This window comes from Lissotriton helveticus, chromosome 9, assembly GCF_964261635.1.
Source record: "Lissotriton helveticus chromosome 9, aLisHel1.1, whole genome shotgun sequence".
In the NCBI taxonomy this organism is placed as follows: domain Eukaryota; kingdom Metazoa; phylum Chordata; class Amphibia; order Caudata; family Salamandridae; genus Lissotriton; species Lissotriton helveticus.
Window position 1 is genome coordinate 642,735,978 of NC_136070.1, and position 16,358 is coordinate 642,752,335.

The window sequence follows — 16,358 nt, forward strand, 5'->3', positions numbered from 1 at the left end:
GTGCGTTGCGGCGTTCCTCTCAATTTTCCTGCCAGTTAGATCCATCCTCCTGCTTTCCTTGTCAGGTGGAGGTCCAGATGTTGTTGGGACGTTTGCCCTTTTCCTGGCCGTTGCAGCAATTATTGAATCTGCTGTGACGGATCCCTTGATGTAAGCTGGGTCTTGGGAGGAGAATTTGTATTTCTTCTCCGTCCTCGGCGTTACTGATCTGCATGTAGCCGGGCCCTTGAAGGCTTCCTTCCCCTGGTCTGTGATACTCTTGAGCATGGGCAAGAACTGGCTTCTTGTCTGTATGGGGAGCAATGTCTCGAGCAGGAAGTCTGCTTTTGGCTTCTCCTCTTCCAGCTTTACTCCATAAGTTGCTGCCGCCTTCCTGACCACCTCATTGTATGCCCCAATGTCATCCGGTGGCGAAAGCCTCGAGGGGTATGTTTCCACAGCCTCCTCCGGGTTTTCGGCCTCGATGTCCTGTCATTCCTGGTCTTGGGCCGTCGAGGAACCTGAGCCGTAGCTGGACTGCTGTTCCCCGTAATCCCCTTCTGTGTAGTAGAGGTCTTCTTCCTCTTCGTGCTCCGAGGGTTCCGGAGTTTTCGGCGTCTCTTCGACGTCGAACTCCTCGAGCTCCTGTACCTCAACGACGACCGGTGCCGGCTTCGAGGGGATCTTGTAACTTCTCATCTTTTCATCGAAGTCTTTCTTTCGCTGAAGGATGTTCTCCATTTCGGCCTCGAGCCTTCTTTTCTTTCTCTGCATCTCTGCGGCCTGATAGTCGTTGAGCGTCTCGGCTGCTCTTTTCGGCGGCGTCGTTGACGTCGAACCTTTCCTAGGCTCCTTTTCCTTCGAAGTCGAAGTCCCTTTTTCGGGGGCTTGCTTCGATGACCTTTGCTTTTTCCTGGTCTTTGGCCTCCGGGAGTCCTTCTCTGAGGATCCGCTGGGCTCTTTTTCGGAGGATGCAGCTTCGGACGTCGAGTTTTTCGGCGCCGGTGCTCCTTTCGAGGCTCTGGGCTCAGACTTTCGCGAGTCTGCCTCTGGCTTTCGAGACTCTGTGGGTGTTTTCGGAGTCTTAGACTCTCCTACCCTGTCAGGCGTTTTCTTATCGGTCTCTGTGACCGTGAAGTCATCTGGGCCTTCGGCGATGTTGTCCTCGTCGTCGGTGGAGGGGCCCAATTCATAAAGCGTCGGGGCTTGGCCCTTGCCCTGCATCGTGTGGTGAGCTGTCCTCTGTCTCTCTCGAACTCGGAGTGTCTTCGGCTTGAAGACGGAGCAGGCGTTGCAGTCTCTGCTCTCGTGGTCGATTGGCAGGCAGAGGTTGCAGACCGGGTGCTGGTCTTTCTGGGCGAACTTGTGGTGGCAGTTCTTGCAGAATTTAAAGGGTGTCTTGTACATCCCTGCGCTCAGGGGGCCCCCTGTGTGCGCATTCCTCCAAGGACGTCGAAGATTTCGAAGTTCTCTCCTTTCTTCGTCGTCTCTTTTCTGATGGTCCTCTTCTCCCGATCTTCTCAGGTCTTCACCGTTGAAGAGTTGCTGTATTTCCTCCTTTTCTCCTCCAAAACTTCCGGAGCTTCACGCGACGATCCAGACCCAACGGCGGAAAAAAGAATCTGAAGATGGCGCCCAAGGGTGGTAGCTTCCGCCGGAAGCACGCCGACGTCACCGAAGGTACACCAAATGGTGGGACGTCGACGCCCACCTGGGCTACGACAAAAAAAAAGAAAAAAAGACTACGATTCCGGACCCAACCACCAGATTGCGGAATATGCACAGCATAGTGAATCCAGAAAGATTCATGCCGCAAAACAAATAATATTCTGGATGGAAACATCCAATGGATCAATATCGTTGTTGTTACAGTATATTGCAAATCTTTTCCACTTAGCAGCATAACATGCTCTAGTGGTGGGTCTTCTAGCTACTTTAATTATGTTCATACATTCTGGTGGTAAATTTAAGTAGCCAAACTAAGACCTCAGGAGCCAGATTGCCAAATTCAGCTGGCTTGGTTCTGGGTGCCTTATTTCTCCATGGTTCTGTGTTAACAGGGATGGCGTGAGCCGTAATTTCTGATGTGGAACCAGTGAGATCTAGTAATGTGGTGAACCACGGCTGGCGTGCCCATGTGGGGGCCACTAGTATTAGTTTGAGGGACTGTTGTCTGAGCTTGCGTACTACTAGTGGAATGAGTGGGAGAGGCGGAAAAGCATATGCAAATCTGCCGGACCAATTCATTCATATTGCATTCCCCTCCGACCGCGGGTGTGGGAACCTGGCGGCGAAGGTTGGGCATTTTGTGTTTTCGTGGTTGGCAAACAGATCTATGTGTGGGTGCCCCCACATTTGGAAGAATGGTTGTAGGACTTGTGGGTGCAACTCCCATTCGTGAATCTGTTGTGGTTGACGACTGAACAGATCTGCTATCTGATTGTGAATTCCTGGAAGGTGTTCTACAGTCAGGTGTATGTTTTGAGGGATGGCCCATTTCCAAATGTTCTGTGCAAGCTGGGACAGTTGCAGAGAGTGTCCCCCCCCCCCCCTGTTTTTGTATGTAGTACATAGCTGTCATATTGTCCGTCCGGATTAGAACAGCTTTGTTTTGTACTTGGAGTTGAAAAGTTTTGAGTGCTAGGTAAATTGCTAGCAGTTCCAAATGATTGATGTGGAGCAGTTATTGTTGGCTGTTCCATTGGCCTGGAGTTGTATAGTGCAGGAGATGAGCTCCCCATCCTGTGAGGGATGCATCTGTTGTGAGCACTATTTGTAGAACAGGTTCTAGGAACGGCCGTCCCTTTGTCAAGTTTTTGGTGTTCCACCATTGCAGAGAGCGATATGTACGGCTGTCTACCAACACCAGGTCCGTGAGCTGACCTTGAGCCTGATTCCACTGTTGTGCTAGACATTCTTGTAGTGGGCGCATTTGCAGTCTTGCATGAGGAACTATGAAGATGCAAGATGCCATCATGCCTATTAGTTTCATGAACACTCTGGCTTGAAGAGAGTGTTGGCATTGAAAAAGGGAGACCAAGCTCTGAATGCTTTGAATCCTGGCTTGTCTGGGATAGGCTAGAGCTAATGATGTGTCTATGGTAGCTCCTAGATATTGGTGAACGTGCGAAGGCTCTAGGTGCGACTTGGTGTAGTTTATGGTAAACCCTAAGTCGTGTAGTGTTTGAATTGTTTGTTTTGTGTGTTGAACACACTGGTTGAACGATTTTGCTTTTATGAGCCAGTCACTGAGGTAAGGGAAGACATGTATCTGTTGTCTCCTGAGATGTGCTGCTACTACTGCTAAGCACTTTGTAAACACTCGTGGTGCTGTTGTGACCCCGAATGGAAGGACTTTGACCTGATAGTGTTGTCCTTGTATGACAAATCTTAGATACTTCCTGTGCGCAGGATGTATAGGAATATGAAAATAGGCGTGTTTTAGGTCTAGTGTTGTCAGAAAGTCTCCCTGTTGTAGTAATGGGAGTACTTGTTGTAAAGTGATCATGTGAAAATGATCTGATTGAATGTAGTGGTTTAGGGGCCTGAGGTCGAGGATCGGTCTTAATGTCCCGTCCTTTTTGGGTATTAGGAAATACAGGGAGTAGACTCCTGTTCCTTGTTCCTGTAAGGGGACCTCTTGAATGGCATCTTTTTGTAGAAGTGCTAGAACTTCCTGTTGAAGCAGTGTTATGTGTTCTGTGGACATTGGACGCTGCCTGGGTGGTATGTTTGGGGGGGTTGCTGTGAGTTCTAGGCAGTAGCCATGTTGGATAATCTGTCTTACCCACTTGTCTGTTTTGATGGAATCCCAGACTGGTAGGAACTGTGATACTCTGCCCCCTACTGGTGTGGAATGTTGTAGGGGAGGCAGAGGGAAGTCACTGTTTGGGAGTGGAAGAGGAGCGGTTGTTGTTGTTACCTCTACCTCTGCCCTTATTGCTGTTGCCTCTGTATCCTCCTCTATAGTAACCCTTATTAGAGGGGGTTTGTGTATGTGCTTTAAAAGATGACGTGTTATCTGCGCCGGTCTGCTTGGAGCCTCCTCTATAAGAGGAGCGACGAAAGGAACCTCTAGTCTGGGTAGATTGAAATGCACCCATAGACTTAGCAGTGTCTGTGTCCTTTTTCATCTTTTCTAGTGTATTATCTACCTCTGGCCCGAACAATTGGTTCTGATTGAAGGGCTGGTTGAGGATTGTAGTTTGCACCTCTGGTTTGAAACCGGAAATGCGTAGCCATGCATGACGCCTGAGGATAACACTGGTGTTAACTGCCCTAGATGCAGTGTCAGCTACATCTAGTGCGCATTTAATGGAGGCATTTGATATTAGTTTGCCTTCCTGTAAGAGCTCTGCTGTGTGATCTTTGTATTGATCTGGCAGATGGTCCATTAACTTTTCTAGTTGGTCGTAGTGAGCCCTGTTGTAGCGTGAGAGTAAGGCTTGTGTGTTTGCTATACGCCATATGTTTGTTGCTTGTGTAGCAATCCGTTTCCCTGACGCATCAATGATTTTTTATTCTTTTCAAGGGGGGTGTGTCCCCAGAAGTCTGGGAATTGGCTCTTTTACGTGCATTTGACACTACTAAAGAGTCCAATGGTAGGTGTCCCTTAATGTAGATAGGATCTGATGGTGCGGCCTATACTTTTTCTCTATTCTTGGGTTTAGCACCCTACACCTTACTGGGTCTTTAAAAATATCTGGGGCATGTTTAATGACCCCCTTGATCATAGGTAGTATTTGAGTAGATCTCTGTGATTGCTCAAAAGTGTCTAATAGGAAATCCTCCTCAATGGCATCAGAGTGCATTGGAACTCCGTGGTAAAGTGCAGCTCTGTTTAGTAGATGATTGAACCCAATACTATCCTCTGGAGGGGAAGGCTTTGTTGGGTAATACTGAGGATCAGGTATGTCTGGTTGGAAATTATATGCATCATCCTCCTTGGTATAATCTGGGTTGACATCTTCATCCTCATCTAAGGGATATGTATGTGTATCTGGTACATCATCCCCCCCACCTAAATCATACTCTTCGTCAGTGTGGTGTGATGATGCAGGAGATTGAGCAGGAGAAGTTATAGGCTCAATATATGAAGTGATAGGAGAGGAAGAAGGTGAAGGAGAGGAAGGGTGCATTGGAGATGTTGCACAATCCTTTTTGGCAGGAACCACAGTTGGAAGTGATGTCTCTGCTGGTCTTTTCTTGTGTGGAATTGCTTCCACATGTCCAGTTTTTGGATTGATATAGACCTTTTTCTGCTTTGGATCTGGTCTAAATAGTTCTTCCTCTTGTATAGTCCTCTTCGGCGCCGTTTTTTTCGGTGTCGATAGTGGTTCTTTAGAGCTTTTTGCCTTAGGAGTTATTGAGTCCTGTGGCAATTTCTTCGGTGGCTTGTGTGTATCAGGCCTTGTGGTCTTCGGTACCGTTGTCGAAGATTTCGGCGTAGAGACAGGTTTTGTTGGTCCTGTTGAGCCGGAGTCTATCTTCCCGTCTTTGTTTTTGGAGCCGGATGGTTTCGGAGTCGAAGCTTTCGGTTCCATTACAGTTTTTGGTTTCGACCCCGATGCTTGTTTAGGTTTGGGTGTCGAAGAGTCTTTGGGCGCCGAAGGGTGTGTGAGCTTCGGTGCCGAAGAGTCCTTCGGTGTCGAAGGATGTTTCGGTGCCAATGGAGGAGGTGGAATTGGCATATGCTGTTTTTTCGGTGCCGAGGCACCAGAAGGCGTAGTCTTTTCCCTCGGAGCCGAGCCGGATGGCGGGGCGTTAGTGGGTAGATTTCGGTCTCGACTGGGCCCCATGGGCGGAGTGCTGACCGTTGCCTTTTGTTTGGGCAGTGTCTGTGGTGCAGGGGCAGAGGTACTCACAGGTTGTCTAGATGGAATCGAGTCGTCCGAGTCCTCTGCTCCCGATATGATCTGGAGATCAGGCGAGTCTTTCTCGACGACGAGTGGAGCCTCGCCGCGGAGATATCTTCGAGTGGGTTCTCGTCCTCGGAGACGTCCTGTTCGACGATCTCCTCCTCAAAGATGGCGTCCGGTGCTGGCGCTGATCTCCTCATCTCGTGTCGACGGGCCCTCCGATCCCGAATGGTCTTTTTCGATCAGAAGGAGGCACAGGCTGTGCAGGTCGACTCGTCGTGTTCTGGCGATAGACAGAGGTTGCAAACCTTGTGATGGTCGCTATGAGGGAATTTTGCTCGACATACCGGGCATCTCTTGAATGGAGTTCTTTCCATGAGGCGTAGGCCGTACGGCGCCGATGGGCCCAACGGCCCACGTCGATGCACCGGGATGTAGCTGGTGATGTCGAAAAGTGTCTTCGATGTCGAAAGTTGTTTGCCTAGAGTTTTACGCTTCGAAAATGCCAAAAAAGTCTTTTCTAGCCGGAGCGGAAAACTTTCATCCGAACCCAGTGGCGGAAAAAAACAATCTGAGGATGGAGTCGATGACCATGCGCAGTATTGTCCAAGGGAGGAGTCACCTATCTCGTGACTACAAAGACTTCTTCCAAGAAGACAACAACAACCTGCAATCATCCAAGCCCAACACCAGGTGGCGATCTATTGCTAAATGTACAACCTGCAGCTCATATGCCTCGAACACTCTTTTCCCAATATTTTCAAGGCCTTTTCTTTCAGCTTGTGCTGTGCAAGCAATGGAAAGATTCCTCGACCTTCTTAAATATACTGGTGTAGCGTCTGGTGCTTTGTACGTGTCGCCCAGTCTAGGGACGACTCCCAATACTGTTGCTGGATTCTGCCTGACCATAAGGTCTTCATTCCATATATGACTGACAATCCAAATTGATCTTAATGATTTCTTAGGTGCATCTTAGAAGTCATACAAAGAACAGGCTAAATCTTTAACTGGAAACAGCAAATCAAATAGTACAGAGGTTTTTCAATAAAGGCCTAACATTTTGCTACATAATCAAGTGGAAATTCCCACAGTTGGTGGGTTGTGTTGGAGAATCCGATGATATAGCCACAAAATCATTCCATTCAGGGGTTCATGATGAGGAGTGCGTTGTCTCATCTTAGTCATCATTGGATGTGAACTCTGTGTGGGTCGCTGTAAGAGGAAAACTAGCAGTACATGTTCTTTATACCTAGGATACGGCCTATGCAACTGGTTCGGTCAATAGAGGACTAGCAGTCGCTTTTTGTGGAGCTTAACTTGGAGTAACTTTGCAGTAGATTCTTACCTGGAAATCACTCAATAGTCTGCCAGTGTTAGTCTTAATTCTCTCACCATTGCTATTTTTTTTAAGGATTACAACAAATGACATTACCACAGCAGTTTTCTTATTCTTGGTGAGACTACCAATAAGGTGGCTGTAACTTCTCCATAGGGTTCAACACCCCTTGGATGTTATGTCTCATCATGTGATCCGCCACAAGGATCTACTACGATACTGTAACTCATAGTCATATGAAGGCATTTAAATCATGATTGACTGGGGCTCTATGCAGGCCAAAATGGGCCTTCATTATCTAAAATGTAGGAAAGTGCCCCTTTTTGACATGGTCACCCACACTGTTTGCCTGGAAGTAGAAGCAATTTTGACAGAAGTGCACTGGGATTCTGCTATCCGAGTCCTCAGAGCCAGATCTCTTTCCCAAAAACTTTGCAATTGTTGGAGTTCTTAAGGGCCTTTTTTATGTATTTGAAAAAACATTTGAATACTCAAGTAAGGCACCTTCTTCTCATGATTTTCGAAGTAGCAACAAGAGCTTTGCCTCCCTATCCTGTAAGGTTTTTGATAGAATCTGATACAGGTTGAAGGCTTCTTCAGTAAATACAACTAACATCAACTAATAAGTGAGAAGAAACCTGAAGAAAAAAAGGACTTCGCTGATGAGAAGTGAGCAGAGCTCAAGGGACTCCTTTCACATGGCACGCAGTAGAAATCGGAAGAATGGTGGCCTCTCAGGTGTGGTCTTCAGACTGACTGTCTCTGATTGAAATTCGATTAATTCTTAAAGTTGTGACTAGGCAACCAGACAACCCTTGTTATAGCTTTTGAGCTATGTTAAACATGGAACTGCTATAGTAATGTTACCTCAGGACTCCCAGCTCGACAACGGAGATGATTCAGGCATGTGAATCTATAAAAGATCAAATATTGGAGAACCCATGATGCTGGACCATTATTGCTTGCTCCTTCTCTTGCATGGATAAGGAAGGACCGTTTTAAGAAGATCACCTCCTTCAGCCAGAGCAATCCCGAGCTCAATTCCACCCTCAGTTCATCCCTGAAAAAGGTGCAACATTACTTACATGCATCGGAGAGGCGGCATCAGGTTGGACACTCTAAATGAGGGGGAAACATAGAAAACAAAAATAAATCCAAATGTATTCCTTTAGCTAAAGAAATGCTAAATGAATTGCAAGAGTACAAAAGAGAGAGGTTTGTACTGATGAGACTCAGATTTCAGGTTTCTTTTGAAAATGGTTTCACCAATGTCACCAGAACATTATCAGAAAGTTCTTTGACTGATCCTATCAGGTACCTGTGCAATAGGTCAAACTGTTGAATATTGCCATATATACTTGGTTCTACTTGGACACTGCCCGTACCAGTCTGAGCCTACGTGTTGTGAACGGTTACATTCTTAGTAAAAGAAATGGATAAGAATGCATTGTGCAGACAACTGCTGCAGCTTTCCATGAGCAGTTATAACAGGTTAGGGACTAGGAATGCTAGAAGCAAAGCTGGTGAAAACGGACATACAACTATGTTGAGAATGGATTAACTTGAGCAAGATCAGTCAAAGATATAGAAACGGGGAGGCTATGACAATTTGGATAGTTCTCTGCACCTGTGGCTTGTAATGTCAAAAAGGTGAAATCAACCCTTGGCGGTACTCCATTGTCATACCCAGGCAGATTGAGTATGCAGAATTCAATTAGAACACCACATACTACCAGAGTCCTGTTGCGAGAGGTGAAGGATTGAACTGCAACATCTGTGGGTTGTGCTAGTGACAATGTACCCAACTTGGATTATACAGGAGCATAAATCTGCAAAATTTGTAAGTGGATTTCAGAATCTTCATGAGATACTGGAGCAGAACTTGCACCTGTGCAGATGAGATGTGTACAGGTGTTCAGGACAAAGAGAAAACAGAAAAACACTCTCCTGCAACCTCATGAGCAAACCTGTGTTGATAAAAAGGTTAGTGCCCTAATGACTACAGAATCTAAAGCCCAGCATAGATTGAGATTGAGACTAAAACTACTGGGAAAACTAATGTGCTGCATGAAACATAAATGGTAAACAGATTAAGAAAACAAGAGTGGGGAGTATTGGTGACAAGGTCAAGCTAAGTAAGCTGGTACAGGTAATGTTTGTATCAGTCTGTTTAGTATTTTAATGAAATGGAGTATCTAGTCCGTTTTTTGTCCAAATGTATCACTCATCACATATTCTACATCAAAATTGTATCCGTTTGCCACCCAAACCACTTATTACTTATGTAATGTGGTTCTGTTTCTATGTACATTTCTTATAAAATACTAAACTCATGTTCTATAAATACAAACAAAGATCAAAAAAATAGGAAATGGCAATTGGTGTCAGATGAAAGTGGAGGTCAATTAGGAGATATTGTAAACAAAAGAAGCTAAAGCCCATAGAATTGGATCATGTAGATAGGCAAAGAAAGTAGATCAGCAAATATGTTTGCTACTTGCCTCTTTTAGTAAAGGCCAGACTTACCTTCAGAAGGGAGTACTGGCAACTGGCAATTACTAAGCAGAACTGGAATACCCAGATGTCCCGGAAGAAGCCTTCTAGCAGGAGGAGGTAACCAAGGAAGGCCACCAAGCAGGCCAGAGACACCACAAAAATGTTCTCCAAAATACGTCGATTCCTAACCCAAAACACAATGGAACAAAAAACGAGAAGATGTACTTGAGTCAAAAACAGAGAACACAAATTCAGAAAATAGAGATACAATGAAATAAGGGCACCTTCAACCAGCCACAACTTTCCTCACAAGCCAAAGGTTATGTAAAGCACAAATAATTCATACTCCATAGCAACTCCATCGTGATAACCTCTCCAGAGAATTTTAGGGCAGTTGTTAGGGAAATGTTTGCAAAAGAAATTGCTATTCTGTTTAGGTGACTAGAGGAATTTTCTTACTGATGGAATGACTTGCATAGTGAAGATCACAAACAGTGATGGGCCATCATTGGTTGCAAGTCTTGTTCAGGCTAGTTTGTTATTAAGAACTGAGAAAAGCAACATTCATGGATACTCACCGGTCTAGCAGTGCCAGAAGGGCCAGGCGGTCATAGCGCACTCTCATCCAGCGCCCAGGAAGAACCCAGTACTTGTAGTACTGCTTGGGCTTGGACTTGTCCTCGATCATTAGTGTGTTTTCTCTGGACTCATGAAGTGACTCCTGATCAAGTAGATCAAACTGTGCAGAAAGTGGGACAAGAGGGAAAAAGTATTAGCAGGAGCAGGTTCATTGCTCTTGAATCTTCCCCTCTCCCCTCCAACTCAGCTTCTATGAGCAATCATTACCTTCCTCCCTAATGCAAAAAGAAGCAAGAGATGCCCTCACATATATAAAACTTTCGAACAAGGAGCAGTGTATCCATGTGTAAGTTTCCCATGAACTTTACACTGTTACACATGGCATAGAAGAGACTGTTGCAAGCTGGAAACAGTGCACAGAATGCTCTGATGTTGGACAAAGCTTCCTTTTCTTTGATTTAAAAAACATATTATAATTCAAAGCAGCAATTCAAGAGTCCTGGAAATCAACATTGTTCTACACAACAACGATTTACAAAAATAACGGTTTAAGGCCAGCCAGCGAAACAGCAAGCAAGGTTAACGATGGATCATCTGTACACCTGCTGTTAAATGTCAGACAACAATAATGATCCACCAATCTACAACTTAAAAAGCTAAACTTAATAGTTAACATTTATTTCACCACAACAAAAGGCAGTAAAGCCTACCAGTGCCCAGCAAAAAACAGGACTGTGCGCCACTGGCTGGTGAGCTGGAAAGCTTGAACAAACTATGATAAAGCCATTTTTTAGTGCTTGGAATTAGATTTCTCTTTAAACTTGCAACAAAGATATTTTACATGGAATATAAGGTCGAACCATCCAGTTCTTAAGCTCATAAGACTTACACACACAGCGCTTGAAATTGTAGCTTTAATTGTTGGCTATCGTAAACCAAAGCAACTCTGAGAACTTTTGCAGTTTAATTAGCTGAATTTACATATTTTTGATTATGTAACTTTGATTGCTGTACTCTCCTCTACTTCTCCTATTTACACACTTGTGTGGTTTGATATGGACCTCTGACTGGGCTGAGTAGGAGAAATGGAAGGGGTGGAAAACAGGAAAAGGATACAGAGGTAAAGAGAGTACAGTGATATAGGTAGAACAGAGTGAGAATGGAGTTAGAGGTGAGGTAGAGGTAGCCATAAAGAAAGATACAAGAGGCAAAAGAAAAGGGGAGAGAAAAAAGGAGAGACATATGCAATATTTCAGAGTGAATCAGAAAAGGCTATGGATAGGTGTACCCTGTAAGAAAGTGGCTCTGTATATAGTGCACCAAAGTAACGTACAGTGTGCACAGAGTCCACAGTCCCCAGATGTTTGGCAGAGGTTAAAATTAGATATAACCTTACTCTCAAAAAAGGTAGTTTGGTTGAACAGTGTAAAGCATCCGTTGTACACACTCAGTCAGCAAATGGTCTCACACACTCAAGAACTGAACTCTAGGCCAATTGTTTTATATATAAAAATATATTGTTTTATTTAAGAACCACAAGTAGGTATAAAAATACTTTCTCGGAATGAGATGTTGCAATTGAATACTTTCAAATAGCAATAGACTTTAGAATGCAATAGATACAGTTGTTGCAATATGCAACACAAGTTAAACACAATTATATCATTGAGCTCAACGGGAAATTTTAAGTAAATGCAATAAAATCACTTTTTGTCTTACTCCGGGCTGGATCTTGGATTCAGCCCTGGTGCATTTCCTGTAAACAGTTGAAAGTGACAAATGGGGGTGGGGTCGCACACTACTCACACACCGGCGGTGTCGCCCCTAAGGACTCTGGTCAATGTAGTAAAGTGTTCGCGATGCATCATCTTTCGATCTTCTGCTATCTTCGCTGTCTTCGCCATCCCTGTAGGCCGTGTACTGGGGTTGCCGATGGCTGCCAATATCTGCCAGGTATAGTACCACTCAGGCGCGTAGGTGCGGGATCCCAGGCTCGTCAGCCCACTGCTCACGGGAGCTTTAAAGTTACAAATGGGGGTGGGGTCGCACACTACTCACACACCGGCGGTGTCGCCCCTAAGGACTCTGGTCAATGTAGTAAAGTGTTCGCGATGCATCATCTTTCGATCTTCTGCTATCTTCGCTGTTTACGCCATCCCTGCACCTACGCGCCCGAGTGGTACTATACCTGGCAGATATTTGGCAGCCATCGGCAACCCCAGTACATGGCCTATCCCTGCTGACGAGGGGTGATACCCCGAAACACGTGTCCAGGGATGGCGAAGACAGCAGAAGATCGAAAGATGATGCATCGCGGAACACTTAACTACATTAACCAGAGTTCTTAGGGGCGATACCGCCGGTGTGTGAGTAGTGTGCGACCCCACCCCCCTTTTTGTAACTTTAAGCTCCCTTGAGCCGCCGGCTGAAGAGCCTGGGACCTCGCGCCTGAGTGGTACTATACCTGGCAGATATTTGGCAGCCATCGGCAACCCCAGTACACGGCCTATCCCTGCTGACTAGGGGTGATACCCCGAAACACGTGTCCAGGGATGGCGAAGACAGCAGAAGATCGAAAGATGACGCATCGCGGAACACTTAACTACATTAACCAGAGTCCTTAGGGGCGATACCGCCGGTGTGTGAGTAGTGTGCGACCCCACCCCTCTTTTTGTAACAGTTGAAAGTGATCGTTTTTGTTACACAGGTGATTTTTAAGGAATATTTGTATGTTTTGAAAATCGACATTTGGAAGAAATGTTGGTGAAAACCAAGTAATGTAATCCTATGGAGAAAAATCAAGTTAACAGTAAGTCACAGTTTTAATTACTTTTTAGGGTCAGTGCTAGGCACCAAGATCCAGCATTGGGATCTCTCTTGATAATAGGTCAGTAATTTCGTTTTCGTTGATCAACCGATTTTTAAGGAACATTTCAAAGTTGCAAAACTCGACACTTAGAAGAATTTCCCAGTGAAAACCAGCCAATGTTACCCTATGGAAAAAATCAAGTTATCAGTCTTCAGGTAAGTACTCGACTGGCAGAGTTAAGGTTCTAGGGGTAGACTCAGGGGTCTCCCAGGTTCAGGGAGGTGCAGTCGGTACACCCTCAGCGGCACAGGGGAAGCTGGGTGCAGAGTGATTAGGCCCAGTGTTAGCCTATGGCAGGTAGGGGGCCTTTGGTTGGTGGCTGCTAGCAGGCAGGCCACGCTGTTGTGGGAGCTGAGCTCCAGGTCACTTACACAGGGCAAGTCGGGAAGTAGAATAGGACAGATGCTGCACTTCCAGTGGCACTCGGGCGACTGGGTACTTTTGGGCCGCCCAATGTATTTCAATGGGAAAGCTACAAGACGAACAAAGGCTGCAAGCTCGGGGATAACTATTCTTCAGGTGTGACCACCACTTCGAGAGGTACCCCAGAGGAGGGCACAGGGGGTCGCCGGGTGTAGAGGTGTCTTTTGGTGTCAGAAAATCTTACCCTCGGCTGGTCGCAGTTGGAGGGGTCCCTGGTTGTGAGGCTGCAGGCGTCGTCAGGAGCGTCGAGGAGGGTCCTTGGTTGCTGGATTCGTGGTCATAGTCGCTGGGGGGACGTCCTCGTGGTCTTTGTTCACTCAGGCACAGGCCGGGCTTGGCGGGTGCAGAGTGTGCTGGATGAACAATAGTTACTTACCTGTAATCTGTGGTTCTCCAGTATTGGTGTCTTTCATAGATTCACATGCCTGAATCATTCCCCGTCGTCGGAGTAGGAGTCCCACGGTATATAAAAAAGCAGTAATAAGCCATTTGTACATAGCAAATAACAGTTACAATAAACCAGGAAGTGAAGTAGCCTCAGCTACCAATGAAAAAACTTCCACATTAGTGACCATCCAAGTCATTATGTTAGACCAAACTGCAGCCAATCAGGCCACAGCTCCCACCTAGGTATTCTCCCCAGAGACCCAGGCTGTCAGATTTTTGTAGCACTGGAGTGTACCAGAGTATATACAGCTATATCATAACAGTCTGGGTGAGACTCTGAGGGGAGGTGGGTGGGTGCATGTGAATCTATGAAAGACACCAATACTGGAGAACCACAGATTACAGGTAAGTAACTATTGTTCTTCTCCAGTATTTGGGGTGTCTTTCATAGATTCACATGCCTGAATCCGAGTAGTTAGCAGTAATACAATATCTCGCTCTTATACGCCAAAACATAGTTATCATGCATAAAAAGAAAGCAATGCAACATCATAAGAAAGCGTAAAGAGTGTAAAGGAGGTGGGAGAGAAAACCAGAGGCTCACCTTACTGAAACAGATTTCGCAGGACTGCTCTCCCCACCGAGGCATCGGTGTCGCTTGAAGAATCCAGACAGTAATGCCTCGTGAATGTGTGTCTGCTGGACCATGTTGCTGCTCTGCAAATATGCGGGAGAGGCACACCAGCAAACAACGCAGTTGAAGAGGAGACTGCTCTTGTAGAATGGGCTCTAGGTAAGGTCTGTAAGGGTTTACCTGCTTGTTGATGGCAGAGCCCTATCGTGGATGAGACCCACCTGGCGATAGTCTGTTTAGTAACAGCACAGCCTTGTCTTGGCCTGCCATATGCCACAAATAGCTGATCCGTCTTCCTGATGGCAGCTGTTCTTGAAAGATAAAATTTAAGGCATCTCTTAATGTCTAATGTGTGTAAAGTCCGCTCAGCTGGTGACTGCGGATTGGGAAAAAATGTCTTAAGTATCACAGGCTCATTGAGATGAAAATCCGATGGTACTTTGGGCATGTACTTCGGGTTGGTGCGTAGTATCACAGAGTCAGGTGTGAATTGCAAGAATGGTGGCTTAATGGTGAATGCTTGCATGTCACTCACTCGTCTGGCTGATGTTAGTGCCAGCAGTAATGCAACCTTCCAAGTGATGAACTTGAGATCGACCTTATGAATAGGCTCAAAGGGATGGCGAAGAAGCTGTGCTAGGACAATATTCAAATGCCAAGATGGAGGTGGCCGGCGTACAGGTGGAAACATACGAAATAAACCTTTAAAGAATTGTTGTATTATCCTTGAGGAGTATAGAGAAGTCTTACCGTCCTGACGGTATCGTGATATGGCGGCTAAGAACACTTTAAGTGTTGAGTGCGCCAAACCTGATTTAGCGAGCTGCAAAAAGAAGGGCAATATCGCTTCTGGCTCCGCAGTCATTGGATGCAAATTCATAGTGTGGCACCAAACACAGAAACGTTTCCACTTTAGTTTGTAAGTTTTGTTTGTGGAAGGCGCCCTAGCATTGGCCAGGACTTCCTGACAGTCTTGTGAAATGTTCAAGTGAGCAAACTCGTGGTGTTGAGGAGCCAAGCCGATAATTTCAGAGATTGAGGGTCTGGATGAAACACCTTGCCTTCTTGGATTGTTAGAAGGTGTGGAATTCGGGGCAGTTGAATTGGCTCGCACTCTGATAGAAGGAGAAGCTGCGTGAACCAATATTGTCGTGGCCACCGTGGAGCAATCAGGATAATTCGACACGGTTGCTTTCTCATTTTCTTGATGACTTTGGGTATTAGCGGAATTGGCGGGAAGGCGTAGGCAAAGATCCGTTCCCAATTGAGTGATAGAGCGTCCCCGCAAGAGTCCCTGTGGGGAATCCAGCTCGCAAAGTGAGTACATTTCTTGTTCTGATAAGTTGCAAACAGGTCCAGATCGGGGAGACCCCACCTCTGGAAGATCCGATCCAGCGCTGGCTGATGCAGTTCCCATTCGTGAGTGCTGTTCTTGGATCTGCTCAGCGAATCTGCCAGTACATTGGCTACTCCCGGAACATGCACCGCTGACAAGTTGATGTCGTGATCCAGAGCCCAAGTCCAGATCTCTTGAGCCTGTTGAGACAACCGAGCTGATCTTGTGCCCCCCTGCTTGTTCAGGTAATGCATGCTCGTTGTGTTGTCTGTTCGAATCAACACTGTGGAGCCTTGTAGGATTGCCAGAAAGGATTTTAGGGCGAGGAAAATGGCTCGTAACTCCAGCAGATTGATGTGCCATTTCTTCTGTTGAGCGTCCCATTTGCCGCTGATCGTCATCCCTTGAAGGTGAGCGCCCCAACCTTCTAGGGAGGCATCCGTGGTCAATATGAATCTTGG

At 46.1% G+C, this 16,358-nt stretch overlaps 1 protein-coding gene across 3 annotated transcripts in view; it reads right to left on the minus strand.

Annotated features, from left to right (window-relative positions):
- Positions 1-16,358, minus strand: part of PCNX3 (pecanex 3) — a 713,235-nt gene that overhangs the window by 452,571 nt on the left and 244,306 nt on the right. For all 3 annotated transcript variants that reach the window (XM_078660716.1, XM_078660718.1, XM_078660717.1), the window contains exons 11-13: positions 10,248-10,408; positions 9,700-9,853; positions 8,259-8,291 (exon numbers count right to left, since the gene is read on the minus strand). In XM_078660716.1, the coding sequence (XP_078516842.1) occupies positions 8,259-8,291; positions 9,700-9,853; positions 10,248-10,408 (348 nt within the window). The remainder of the gene's footprint in view (positions 1-8,258; positions 8,292-9,699; positions 9,854-10,247; positions 10,409-16,358) is intronic.